Here is a 14,615-nt window from a genome sequence, read left to right as displayed (position 1 = left end):
CGAACGTTTGTATTATAAAATGAATGCGTTGAAACTTTTTTTTTTTTTTTTTTTGTCTGTATTACCTTATCTTTATCTATTTTCAGATACATTGTGCAACAATATTTGGTAATTGTAAAATTATTATAATAATATAAAGAAATATCAAAATTGCTAAATTTTTTAGCCACCACCTGCTGCAGGTCCCGCTACCCACAGTTTAAGAAACCCTGGTGTAAAGAATAGATTCGGTTGCAGGAAACATTTCAAGAAACTATTTTGTTTTTCTGCATTTACAGCAACATATAAAACTCGGAGATTTTGGTTTTAATTATTTCTCAACAGGTATAGGTAGAATTGTGTGAAGACACCAGAATTTCGCCATTGGTCGTATAATCCAAGCGTACTTAGTATGGAACTCCTTTCCAGTTTTACGGAGAATGCGCCGGGGAATAGATCCTATCAATAAACCACGCGAGAGCACTTTGGCTCACCGATGTTTTAAGTTCTCTCATATCGCACCGGCACTGCATATGCCTTCCCTGGGATTCGAAATCGGGGCCGACAAGATGACAGTCAGCATCGCTAACAATTCTACCATTTACAGCGGCTTAATTTCTCAACACATACAGGTAATTCGTCTTTTGTCGTACAGGCATATTCTATGTGTACAGGCGTACAGGTGTATTCCCGACGCAACAGCTATTAAGCTCAGACCTAATGTTGATGGAGAACACCCCAAGGGACGGTTTCTCCAGCCCGTTTCCTTACCATCGAATCAAACGATAGGACTTTTGGCTCGCCGTGTATTTTGAGTGCCGCCATCCCGCATAGGCACTATAGTCTTCCCACCGTCAGGCGTGCTAACCACTATGCCGACCAGGGCGGCATGATAATTTCTGAGCAGCATAATTTTCGGAAATCGCTGTTTAGCAAGCTATTGGCAAACTGGAATCAAATTCAGTCCAGTAATATTATTAGAAGCCAATGCGCTTTAATTCTTCGCAGTGGAATCAAATTCATTATACACGACGTAGTTCGGAAAAGCATGATCAAAAACATCCAAATGTAATAACAAGGGGTAACAGAGGCAGTAAATTGCGACCCCAATCTAAATACAGTGTCTAGCTACAACAGAGGCAAAGGTGAAATTCAGTCTCTGCACTACTACTTTCACAAACATGGCTTTTAAAGTTGTTAAAAAGATTTCATGTTTGTGCTTCTTTTTAAATTGCGTGCTGTTCGTGTAGTATACAGAAGTGAGCTAAAGAGCATTTTGAATGATTGCAAGGTGAGTCAGAAGTATTAGCGCACATTCTATCCCATCATGTGATGACAATTTTATGTCTAGGGGACATGAGGTAATGCCATTAGAAAATCACGTCATTAGATTGAAGATCAATACCAACAGACTCCTTTATTGCCTTAAATTTCTCTGCATTTCGAATGCTTCCAATCCTTAACCGATATTACTGACTTAGTGTTACTACTATTCGGACATTTGGGGGGGGGGAGATTTTCTATTGTTAAGCAGGTCGTATTATCTTCCTTCCAACAGTTGATGTGAATAGTGTTGCATTACTTTAGTGACGACGATCAATCGCCATATTGCAACTATAATTTGCTGGGACGTTCAGCCTTATCGTAGCATACATGAGATTTAGCACATGGTTCTTGAATGACATGAAAAAAGTTTCAGATCTACCATTCGCTATTTCCCGTTACAATATAATATATTGTTGCTAAATGCTCAGCTGCGGTGAGATAGCTTCCCTGCGAAGCGGGGTTAGGGTTGTCTCATTTGGCGCGAAATCGCCCATTTGGCGATATGCCATAGACTGAGCTAGAACATTCTAGAACGCATTCTTAGTGGTTTCCTCGGGAATATTCTCGAAGGTAGGTTAAAGCTATATATACCCTGCCTCTTCACGGTGTAGTGTGTCTTGAGTTCAGCGATTAGTCTGAGAGCGATCGACTAAGTTGAGTGCTTTGCCACGAAACTGTCTCCACCGTTATAGCCTGAAGGCTATGTTGCTGATTGTTTCAGCGTGTTTATCGTAGTTTCGACGACTATAAACGTTTTTTTTCGAACTGTCCGGTGTAATAGTGCTTACTGGAGAATAAATTGTGTTTTGATTCCTCTTCAAGTGTTATCATCGATTACTCCAAATCCACGAACCCGTAGAACGCAGTACTATATTATAGGGGGTAATAGTATTCAGCATGTGCCGCTAAAATATACAACGTATCTATAAAAGTCTTTATTTAGCCTTTATTTTCGCAACCATTGATCTTTGCATGTACTTCCAACTGCGTTTTAAATGAAGCAAAAATTCGTGTTTTGGCAATTTTAAATAAAAAACTAATTTGGCAAAAATTACAGAATATAACTTTTCATACATTCCTCCAGTTCCTACGTTTATATTTGGGAAAATTTTACACGTGTTATAAAAAATAAACACAAAAGTTTGACCCCATTTCGTAAAAATTGACCGAGATATCTGATATTAAAATCGGGAATCATATTCAAAGGCTGTTTGTTCACGAACTGAAAATCGACATACAGTGGAACCTCGAGATATGAGTTTAATTCGTTCCAGCATTGGGCTCGTATAGCGAATTTCTTATATCTAGAAACAAACTTCCCCAATGAAAATAATGGAAATCTAGTTAATCCGTTCCGCACTCCCAAAAATATCAACATAAAAATCCATTTTTCTAATAAATAACACTGGTAAATCAAATAACCGTGGTTTACCTTTATGATAGATTTCGACACCGACCTTAACTGCTTCTCGTTATTCCACACCAAACAGCTTCTAGGAGTTTTGGACGGTGATTGGAAGTAACGGTATCTCCCTTGCCTACATCAAGTTTCTTAATTTCTTTCTCAGAATAGTTTCGATGTCGAAGGGCCGTAAGTCTTCGCCAATTCCGTCACTCTTATACCATGCTTATGTTTATCTATGATTTCTTTTTTAATTTCAACGGCCATGGCTTCCTTATTTTCCTCTGCAGCACTATCTGAGGCACAGTCTTCTTGGGAGGCATTGTGAAATAATTATTTTTTTTTTAAATGAACTAAACAATTAACTCACAAGCGCACAAATACGTAGATCAACGAACACTGAGTGATTTGACGAGGGGATTCCCCGAGTCCATCGGATCGGAAAATGGCGCCATGCATACCAACAGCCTGGCTCATTGCTCGTTACTTGAGTCAATGCTCGTATTTAGAGACAAATTTTACTCTTATACTTTTGGAAAAGTTTCTGATGTTAAGATAATACGTGAGGAATGTGCATTATTAAGAAAAATATTGGTGAATATAATTTGGTTTGAAACGGAGATCTTATTCCCAGAATCTTCGCATTCTAGAAAATACTGGCCGGCTTCCGAACTTTCATGTATTCAACACATAATATTATTTGCATTAATTAAAAATTAAAACTATTTATTATCAGGAATGTTTTTACTAAATTATGATTCTAAAGTAATAAAACTTTATTGGAATTATGGAATTATAACATATTTTTAGAAAATAAAAATAAAAAAATAAATAAAAGGCACAATAAAAACATTAAAAAAAATCTGAAATGTTTAAGATTTTAAATTACGTCCAAATGGGAGTTTTTTTAACGTTTTGTTTATTACCTTTGTTTATTAAATATCATATTCTTTGCACTTAAACCATAAAATTTAGTTCAATAGCAATGTCGCAAAATAATTTTAAAATGAGCATATCTTTAAAATTTCCGATACACAGTTTGACGCGCTGGAGATAAAAAAAAATTTTTCCCTCGTAGAGTGTTGCCATTGCTCGCTTTTAAATCGTTGAGTTTGTTACTCAAAAATTCGTTAGAGTTTTACAATATATGAAATTGATAATAAAACAGATTCCAAATTTCAAGCCCATATTCGCAGTAAGATTACGTCATTCAAATTTAGATGGCTCTAAGTACCGTTGTTTTATCACAGTGCGAGAAATATACATACATTTATGCAGATTTTTCATTATTTAATTTCTTCAAATATAATGCAGGACTCTAACATTTTGTGGCAACAGTTTGAAAATTGAACAGACATTTATAGGAGTCCGACGCAAAATGCTAAAACGAAAGTAATAGTCCTTCGGGACTCAAATCCCTTTGGACTAATAAATTAAAAAAAACAAAAACATGGAATGGTATTTACGGGGAAAAAATTCAACCTCAAATAATTCTAATCTATTTATTAATCGAGCCCTCGATGAAAATTAAAAATGACATCATATAACGTAAATTTGGAAATTAAGTTTTGTCGGCAATTTTTGTCGTTCGGGAGTTAAACTTTCTGTGTCTTAATTTTTATAACGAGTACAAAAATTTCTTAAATGTAAGTATAACGAACGGAGGAACATGTAAAAAGTTATATTTTGTATTTTATAAAATTTGTTTTTAAAATTAAACAATACAAAACTTTTGCGTCATTTAAAACATTTTTAAGTGGAAGCATATGTCTTTGATCAACAGTTGCGAAAATAAAGGCTGAGTAAGGACTTCTGTGGGCATGGTGTATATGCTACAATATATGCTAAATTTGCTTCAAACGTGTCGCCGTATTTTATGTAGTCTAAAAATTAAGCTGAATTCTCTAAGGCAGAGTTTCTTAAACTTTTCGCAGTCGCGACCCATTTTATCACTGAGATTTTTTCGCGACCCTCAGGACCCATAATATTTACAAAACGTTTGTGGGACCCCATAAGTATTGAGCAAATCCGACACGCGCGTGAGTGAAACTGTCAATTTTTTTTGACTTGTACTGTAATATACTATTGCAGTTTTAGATCATTAATTCCTAATTTTAAGACATAGAACAATGAGAAAATTTTAAATAAGTAACAGACGAAATGACAGTGTCACGTGCAAAGCAAGGAAAATGTACGTTTATATTGAAAGGATTATGTTAATTTTCTGGCTGTACGTGCAGCCAGAATATCTGATATCTCTCTGACTAAGACAGTAGAACTTCGCGGTTAAATACCGCTCTTCCTCATTAGCATTCAGATGTGATTCTAAAGCTACGTTCTGGCCGGAAGTGTTAAGTTGAAATTAAGAAGCGACAGGAAAGGAAATTTAACTCAAAATTTAACTGTTAATAAAATTAACATAATCCTTACAATATTCTAAAAAGAATGCGTCGAAACGTTGTAGTTTTTTTCTTGGCCTGTATTGTTTTATCTTTATCTACTATTTTCAGATGCATTGTGTAAAAGTATTTGGTAATTGTAAAATTATTATAATAAGTTAAAGAAATATCAAAACTGCTAAAATGTTTGGCGACCCCATCCTGCCCACAGTTTAAGAAACCCTGCTCTAAGGCATCCTGATTTGTTTAGAAATCTAATCAATGTGTTTTTCCTGAATGAATGGATTTTGGGAAAGTGTCATCTGATAGAATTCGGTTTTTATGTAAGAAACTTCTTGTCAAACCGAAAATGAGTTGATATACTTGATAGGTATATACGAGGGCCATCCAGGAAGTAGATTACGTTTCCGTCTGTGTCCGCTAGGGGCGGGGCTAGCGCGGCCATCTTGGGGTCAGAGCGTTGCACAGCTCAGTCTGCATCTAGCCGTGCTAGTGAGAGGTTCGTGCTGTGCTCCGTTCAGATACTGTGACGGTTTGAAATGTCTGCGTTAATTGAAAATCCCGCGAGCTGCGAGGTGCGCTCAGTAATAAGGTTTCTGACTGCAAAAAACTGTAAACCGATAGAAATCTATCGGCAGCTTCGTGAAGTGTATGGGGACAACATTATCACTGAAGGTGGAGTGCGTCAGTGGGTCATAAGATTTCAAAATGGCCGAACCAATGTTCACGACGAAGATCGAAGTGGGAGACCCAGCATAGTGACCGCCGAACTTCTCGAAAAAGTCGATGCTAAAGTCCGTGAAAATCGAAATTTCACAATAACGGAACTTTCTTTGAGTTTTCCACAAATTTCGCGAAGTTTGTTGCACGAAATCATCAGCGAAAAGCTTGGTTACCACAAGTTTTGTGCAAGATGGAAGGCAAGAAGAGGTAACGAAGTGGTTGAAGGCGCAGGCGGCCGAATTTTTCGACGAAGGAATTTCCAAGCTCGTACATCGCTACGATAAATGCCTTAATTTGTATGGTGACTATGTAGAAAAGTAGTATTTGAGTGTGGCTTTCATCTGTATATAATAAAATTTGTTTCCTATACTTTGTTTATTTTTTTATTCCAAAACGTAATCTACTTTCTGGATAGCCCTCGTACTTTGACGCAAATAATTGTGTATGATTCGGGATGACAGCTCAGAGCTTCAAAGATGTGATTCACAAATCATGTTTCATGCCATGCCCTGTAGACCTGGGTGATTTATTCATGGTTTCGATGTCATAAAATAAACTAATGGTTAATATGATTTTAAAAAAGAAGGCATCGAGCAAACTGAGTGAACTGTAAGCTTTGTTGGCTTAAATGTAATTGCGATCCCTGTCACTAATCTAAACGAACTTAACATGTACATTGCAGAAGGGCAGGTACGTATATTAATTCCTTTTGAATTGGAGATTACCCCCATTGAAGGAGATATCACAGACAGTGCTTACCAAATCCATGATAACAGACTACGCTGTAAATAGGCAGCGTATCTAGCATTCTTAGCTGTTCCAGGAGACCATTACAGATTTTTGTGCTGAATATCGTACAATGCATACTGATTCATTATTTTATTACATTCAAATTATCTAGTACATTTTTTCTAGAAATGCCGAATATTCTAATACAGCTTATCTATGAATAATAATATATATTATATATACTATAGCTTACGTTAACAATTTGCCTGTCTGTATACAAGTAGTTTCATCTGGAGAATAAGTTCATTTAGCTACATTACAGATGGAGGACAAAATAATGCGAACACCTGTGAAAAAGCATGACGTATTTCACACCTGCAGTACAGCGGCGCCACCTGCAACAGAAGTCTGCCACTTAGTGAGCGGGAAGAGGAAGGTATCAGTCTTTCAACAAGCAACTGCGTTGCATGCTTCGATCGAATTGTCTGTGAGAAGTTGAAATGTCATACCTGTCAGAGTTCCAAAGAGGAATGATAGTTGCAGCGCGTTTAAGTGGAGCATCAGTTACGGAAATAGCAAACCTTGTGGAGTGTGCAAGGAGTACGGTATCAGCCGTTATAACAGCGTACACGAAAGAGGGTATGACGGCGTCTTCAAAGCACAACAGTGACCGAAAGTTAAAGCTGGCTGATAGGGATAGCCAGGTCTTGAAGGGCATAGTAGCCCGAAAGCACAAGCAATCGTTATCCGAGATAACATTCGAAATGAACAGTTATTTACAGTACCCCGTTTCAGCAAAAACTGTCAAAAGGGAACTTCATGCTGCGAACATTTATGGCAGAGTGGCAATTCGTAAACTCTTGGTGAAAGCAATTAATGCTTTCAAGCAACGCCAATGGTGCAGAGATTACAGAAGCTGATCCCCACAGCAGTGGCAACAGGTAATATGGTCAGATGAATCGTCATCCACCCTATTTCAGACGACCTGACGCGTTTATGTCTGGAGAACGCCCAAAGAAGCGTTTCATCCTGCCTCTTGCCGACTGTGTACGTGGGGGTGGAACTATTATGATATGGGGTGCGATATCTTGGCGCGGTCTTGGACCACTTGTTATTCTGCATGGGAGGAATACATCCAATCACTATCTAAGCATTCGAGGGAATCATTCCCATCATTTTGTCCAGACTTTATTCTCTGGGGACCAACCGCTTTTTTAAAACGACAACGCCCCTATCCACACTGCTAGGTGTATTTAAGAATGGTTCGAAGAGCATGATGATTCAATCGAGCATCTCGCTTGGCCTCTCGGTCTCCGGACTTGAATATTATTGAACATTTATGAGCATATTTGCAGTCCAAACTTCGTTCCCGATTTCCACCTCCATCAGGATTTTCGGAATTAGAGACCGCTCTGCAGAAGGAATGGCTTAATATTCCTTTAAATATCGTCCATGACCTTTATGCATCTTTCCCACGTCGCATTCAATCTGTACTTCAGTCAAAGTGTGGTCCAACCCCCCATTAATAAAGATTTTTCATTATTTCACAGGTGTTCGTATTATTTTTGTCCTCCATCTGTAACAAAATCAGTATTCAAAACGTACAGTAAAAAGTGGAAGGAAAAACAACATTAGAAATAAACAAATTTATGTTAAATGATCACGACTTCATATACTGTCTCTGTTAACCATACATTTCTCTTTTCCTTTTTATATTTTTCATGGACAGTTATATTTTATACAGACAATTTAAGATAGCAGTTTTTCCATCGTTTGTCAATAAATGAACTTTTTGTCTCAGATAAGCAACAATTGATTCACAGCCTAGTTAATCTCTTCCCTTGACTAATCAGAAGTTGATTATAACTTTCTCTAAAAAATGCTTTTCGGCATCTTTTGTATAGATTAAATGTACATTCCGGTGTCAGTTCTTCTAAGCGTTTGCAAGTACAGAGTACTCTGAACAGCCTAATTAAAATTACGAACATTTTTGTACTTGTGAGCACATTCTAGAAGTGGGAATGCTTTCAAAGCGCTTCATATTATTGTGAGTTCTTTAATGGAGGTATATCAAATGCAAAGTACATTGATTAACTCAGCAATTCCCAACCGGTGGTACGCAAAGAAAAAAAGTATTTGTAACTATTAAATTTAAAAATCTCGTGAAGAAAAAGAACAATTGATAGTAATTTTCTGTGATAGAACACAAACTGAAGATTTCAAAAATAACATACTTGTTAACGTTTGGCTGAACCGAATAAAAAAATTTAAAGGCATTTCAAATAAAGCTATAAAAATTTTATTGCCTTTTTGCACAACCTATTTGTGTAAATAAGGATTTTCCTCCATGTTATATTTGAAAAATAAATACAGAGCAAAATTAAAAGTGGATCCTAATTTGCAGTTAAAACTAAGTGAAATAAGACCAGACACAAAGAAATTGATCTCTCTTATACAGCTCCAATTTAACACTAAACTTTAGAATTAAAGTATTATAACTTAAATTTTGATAATTAAAATGTTAACCAATTTTTAGGCCAAAGGGGCAATTTGTCCAGAAGGTCTATTAATTTCGTTTTGGCATTTTATTCACAACAAGCGTTGTTTCACTTTTCAAATTGTTGCCACCAATATTATCGCCCCGTATTATATTTTAAGAAATTAAATAATGAAAAATCTGCATAAATGTATGTATGTTTCTCGCATTGTGATATAAAACAACGGTACTTACAGCCATAAAATTTTGAATAACGTAATAATCCTACGATTATGGGCATCTGAAAGCTCGAATTTGGAATTTGTTTTATTATCGATTTCATATTTTGTAAAACTTTAAAGAATTTTTGATTAACAAACTCAAGGATTTCAAAGAGAGCAATGGCAATTTTGCACAGAAAAAAGCATTTTTATCTCCAGCGCGTGAGACTGTGTATCGGGAATTCTAAAGATATTTTCATTTCAAATTATTTTGCGATATTGCTCTTGAACTGAATTTTGTGGTTTAAGTGCGCAGAACATGATATTTAAGAAATGAAGGTAACACACAAAATGTTAACAAAACGCCCCTTAGGACGTAATTTAAAATCTTCCTTTTACAATCCATTATCTGTAAAAGGAAGGCCACAGCGTTAGCACGGCACCTTTCAGATTTTTTTTTTTACTTATTAATCTAGTATTTTTTATGTGTGCATATTTAATACAAATAGCCAATAGGTTGTGCAAATTGCAATATATATGTATTTAATATTTATATTGAGAAATTGAAAAATAATCATTCTAAAATGTAGTGATGGTATTAATAAGTTTTTCAATTTTTGTTTATATAGTAACTGTTAGTTAAAAGGCTGAGAACCGCTGGATTAGATTATTTTAGACAAAGTGAGCAATATGTTGTTAGAGTAGTCTAAAATTACTCTGAGTGACTTAAAATATAATTACAATAGGCGCCACTTAATGCGATAGCGGGTAATGCATTCGCATATTATTACCGAATTGCCGAAGTCCTGGCTTTTCTATGTAAAAACATCTAAAATACATAGCTTGTTATGATCAACCATTCGGCTAATATAATCGCCAAATAAATTAAAAATGCATTAAAAAAGTTACCAAAAGTTGTCAGCAAGTATAAGGTTCGAGTCGCCAAACATCTTGCTTCATAATTTTATCAACAGTTTAAAAGTAGGGCGGGGGAACTTTAGTTTCACAAAGATTTTTAATAACTCCATCATTTTGAGGAGATCAAACACAGGTTTCTCTTCTTCAGGAGTGAAAAATGTTTTGCGGAAGTATTTTATTTTCCTAAAAAAAGATTCCGTTGAAACATCTACACCAAACTAAGGTTGCTATTTAGCCCAGTTTAAAATTTTGTATAGGCAAATTCTCTTCTAATACCATCCGATTATTGAGATAAGGAGTACAGCATCGGTGAACTAATTTCCAGATACATTACGAACAGTTCATAGGTACACTTTTGCATTAAAGACATTATGAACAGTACATAAGCACATTTTTGCATTTTCATGATTAAAATGTGCCTATTAATATTTTCTAGTTATATTAAAATAGTTAGTTCCATTACTGTTTTGAAGACTATTTTTTTATTATTTAATGTTATCATTCGGTTTATGTTATCGAAATAGCTGTGAACAAATGTGATCAGATTAAGAGACGCCAATTGCTCATAAAGTTGTTGACACTGCTGTTCAGTGAGAAGTGACAAAAGAAATAAAAGCACAGATAATAGTTGCATAGGTCTCTTTATTATACAGAACTTGTTTTTCTTTTGAGAACCAAGTGGGATGAAGCTTTTATGATCCATTAACAAAATAGATGTAGGGTCTGCAACAGAAACAGTCCGCTAACTGTAAAAGGAAGGCCACGGCGTTAGCATAGCAGCGATTGCCTTTTTTCTCATTGTAAGGCTCGCTGACAACGATTCTCTTGCAATGCACCATTAAGTCTAACCCTCTGTTGTAAAATATGTAACAATTTATATAAAAATGGAGCTTTTGTTTATTTGTGAGTACTTAACGAACGTATGTACAAGATGGGTGAGATAGAGTAGTAGAGAAGTAAGGAAGCAGGCAGGAGTGCAAAGTTAAAGCGCATGGACTGGAAGGCCCCTAGGTGCCCAGTCAAGGCGAGTGGGTCCCCCTGAAAGGGGGATTGAAACGAATCCTTTTGTAGGATACCAGATTAAAGTTCACCTAATATACTAAGTTATGAAGACATTTTTCTCTTATTCTTTTGCGTGTGCAGGTAAAAACATGGCCCTTTAATAGAAAGGTAAAGAAATTGGTGATGGATTAGATATATTATTAACCTCTACGCAGTTAGGTTAGAGCTTTTCGTTATAACTTTTTTTTGACTTATTTATTGGTAGCTTTTTTTCACTGTAGTGAGTATGGAATTGAAAAAGCAGTAGTAGGCGTCGCTGATGCTAATTATGTTAGCGACAAGGAAGTAGGCTCTTTTGTATATGCAGTAAATCCTCGCATAATGTCTAAGCAAACTTTTCTGAAACATGCGCCGTTATGGAAAACTACGTTAATGGAATCTATTATTTTCGCAAGAATTAAGACAGAAGGGGTGATATTCTAAGAAGAGAAATTTTCTTGTGCTAAGCATTATTAATAAGTAGAATCTCTGTTATACCAATTAGTAATGTTTGCAGTACATTAGGAAAAATGGCATTCAAAGCGTCTTTTTATATGTGGTAGATATTAAATATGCACGGCTACTAAATTATAAATTTTTATTCGCAATGAGCATTTCTCAAAAACATTTTTGTTTTACATTTTCTTGCTCATTTTTATCAATTCATTTTTGTTACTCAGACTTTTACTAAATAGTGTTATATAAAAAATAATAGTTTGTTAAATTCTCGTTATAATTTTAACAAAAGAGTAAATATGATTTCGTCGAGATGGAACTGCATCATCCATTTTGGCAAAATCATCCCAAACTACAAACCAATCTTAACACTATTAGAACCATTATTACCACTAATACACTACCTCTAAATAGCTCTGTGTATAAAAATGTTACTAAAACATTATGTATTACTAGTTTGTATTGATTTACATTCTATGCTAATCATAACCAAACTCTTTCACATTCTAACTTCCTTCATACGACAAAAGATATTTGGACGATGTTATGAAGGACGACGGTTTCTGAAATTTCTCTTAAAAAGATACAATGTTATAATGAAATAACGCGAACGAAGAAGACGTTATACGAGGACCGACTGCATATATATTTTTGCACCGGGTATTTGAAAGCCATGAAAAATGTTTATGAAAGAAGCGTGGGGCAACACTCGTGCTCTATTTTCGTGCCTACTCATCTATAGCTTCTGTTTTAGCTAAAAGTATTGCACCCACGCTGCGGCCAGCACCTAATAGTGGACTATGTATATATATATATAGATATCTTTATATGTATATATGATATATACACAATACGAGAGCAGTCCAGTCTATCAGTCCCTTTGCTCTTGCCTAGCAGGAGCGAAAGGAAAGGGAAAAAATCACAGCTAATGCACAATCCAGCCTCTTTTGCAGCACCCCGTATGAGGACCACACGTAACTTATCACAGACCTTGGACTAGAGAATAAAGTGACTCGTCCTGATATGGGGTTTGTTCTTCTGTCTCCCTGAGTTTGAAAACCCACCATCGCCTTTGGTAGTCAGTCACACATAAGATATCTGTTCATTTCGTCTTCCAGACAAACACAACCCAGCTCTCGTGAGTAAAAGTTTATATATATATCTATATATATATTTGCTTTAATTATTTTTTCAAGGCAACCTGGAACTGAACAAGGGAGAGTTTAGGATGGGGGTGGTACTGAGGAACTGAAGGTCGACTCGAGTCCCTTTGTTTATTTTGTTTATCCTTTGGTTGTTGTTGTGCACGGTGGCGTAGCTCTCACGTGCGCAGGCGGTGCAAGTGAAATACCAGAGCCCGCTGGGGTATGCATGTGTGCTTAGTCGACGTGGTTTTTCACCCCCATTCTGATTCTCGGAACATAGCTACGCCACCGGTGCTTTTCTGTAGTCTGGCAAAAGGAGTCTCAGGCACTGTCTACATCATCGAATAGACACACAAGGCTCTGGCGGTACAAAAATAAAAACCCAACGAACCCGAAAAATCGAACTTTACATTATTTACACATCGGATGACTGAGAACCCGCAGGACCCCCTCGCTTGGACACATCGTCCCAGGAGGTGGTTTTCCTCTCTGGGCCTCGATCTGTCTTGTTGGAGGAAAGGGCCGAAGTTGAGGAGCAGGTGTTGATATGGGCTGCCGAAGACGTTGGAAGGAGTGTTCCTTGTTGTTGTACGGCAACCCCCGCAGAGCCGCCGACTACGTCTCCTGGTGGTTCCCAGTCATGAGAGGAAGGTTCGCTCTGATCTGCCGAAAGGTGCCTGTTGAGGCGGACCATCCGGAGCCTTGGACGCTAAAAAGAGGAAAGAAAGAATTAGAGAATCTAAAATAAATTCATTCATTTTCGGTTATGAATCTAAAATAAATTCATAACCGAAAATTTACATTTGTGTTTTCTGAGAAGTATAAATGTAATAGGAGTGCAAATCAGTGATAATTTGTTTTCTTCATTTTAGAATATGTATGTATGATATTTTGGAAACGGTGCGATGAGAGATCGCGCATTCGCGGTGGGGACGGTTATAGCGTTACAATGTGAAACGCAGTTGCAATCGACCATAGCCATCATAAGATTAAATATTAATTTTTTTATTTCCGAACAGGAACAAATCTTTAGAAATACATTTTTCAGGAATCACTCAACACAATGGATGCAATCTGCGCTTCACCATTGCATATACGCATATTATATCTTAAACAATATACGCATGTTATATTTTATATAATATGCGCATATTTATTGTATGCCACAATCCATACCCGCGTATTATATCTTATACAAACAGAAGATATTTCAACGTGGCGAACACATTCTAGTTAGCTGACAGCTTGCAAGAAAATTGGTGTGTTGAATGCTCTTGTTTTAAAATTGCATCAACAGCTTCTTTAGATTCATCTACAAATACAAGACAGATATTTTGGAATAAACAAAGTTAAAATGGGTCTGAAAATTAAGGTGTTTTTTAAAGTCTGAAAAGCTGTTTGGCGCTCAACTGTCCATTTAAATGGGATATCTTTTTTGAGTCAATTTTATAGTAAAGCTCTAATTCTGGCATAAGTTAGAAAAAATTTATGATACGCATTAATGCTTCCAAGAAATCTGTGTAATTCTTTAGCATTTTTAGGGCGTTGTAATTTTTTAATTCAATATTTGCATTATTGAATTGATATTTTCCTGTTTGAACTTCATATCCTAGGAAATTCATTTTTTGTTTAGCAAAGTGGCAGTTTGACCGTTTTAATTTTCGTTATTCTTTTTCACATCTGTCAAATATTATTTCAAGATGTGTAAGGTTTTAATTCGCTCACTATTTGAAATTTGAATAACCTTTTGGTAGGTATTAAGCGACTTATGGCTATGTCTGAAGTATAACAGAGATTTGA

The 14,615-nt window shown here is 36.1% G+C and overlaps 1 protein-coding gene across 9 annotated transcripts in view; it reads right to left on the bottom strand.

Moving 5' to 3' along the window:
* Positions 1-10,798: 10,798 nt before the first annotated feature.
* The window catches only part of LOC118190971 (voltage-gated inwardly rectifying potassium channel KCNH6-like), a 609,494-nt gene continuing 605,677 nt past the window's right edge, over positions 10,799-14,615 (bottom strand). For all 9 annotated transcript variants that reach the window (XM_085811757.1, XM_085811761.1, XM_085811758.1 and 6 more), the window contains one exon: positions 10,799-13,524. In XM_085811757.1, coding sequence (XP_085667883.1) covers positions 13,231-13,524 — 294 coding nt within the window. In that variant the 3' untranslated portion in view covers positions 10,799-13,230. The remainder of the gene's footprint in view (positions 13,525-14,615) is intronic.

The sequence above is a fragment of the Stegodyphus dumicola genome, chromosome 2, assembly GCF_044657685.1.
Source record: "Stegodyphus dumicola isolate Sdum_Otavi_A_Nest chromosome 2, ASM4465768v1".
Taxonomy (NCBI): Eukaryota; Metazoa; Arthropoda; class Arachnida; order Araneae; family Eresidae; genus Stegodyphus; species Stegodyphus dumicola.
The sequence above is the reverse complement of the archived record's forward strand: the minus strand, read 5'-3'. Positions and strand labels throughout refer to the sequence as shown.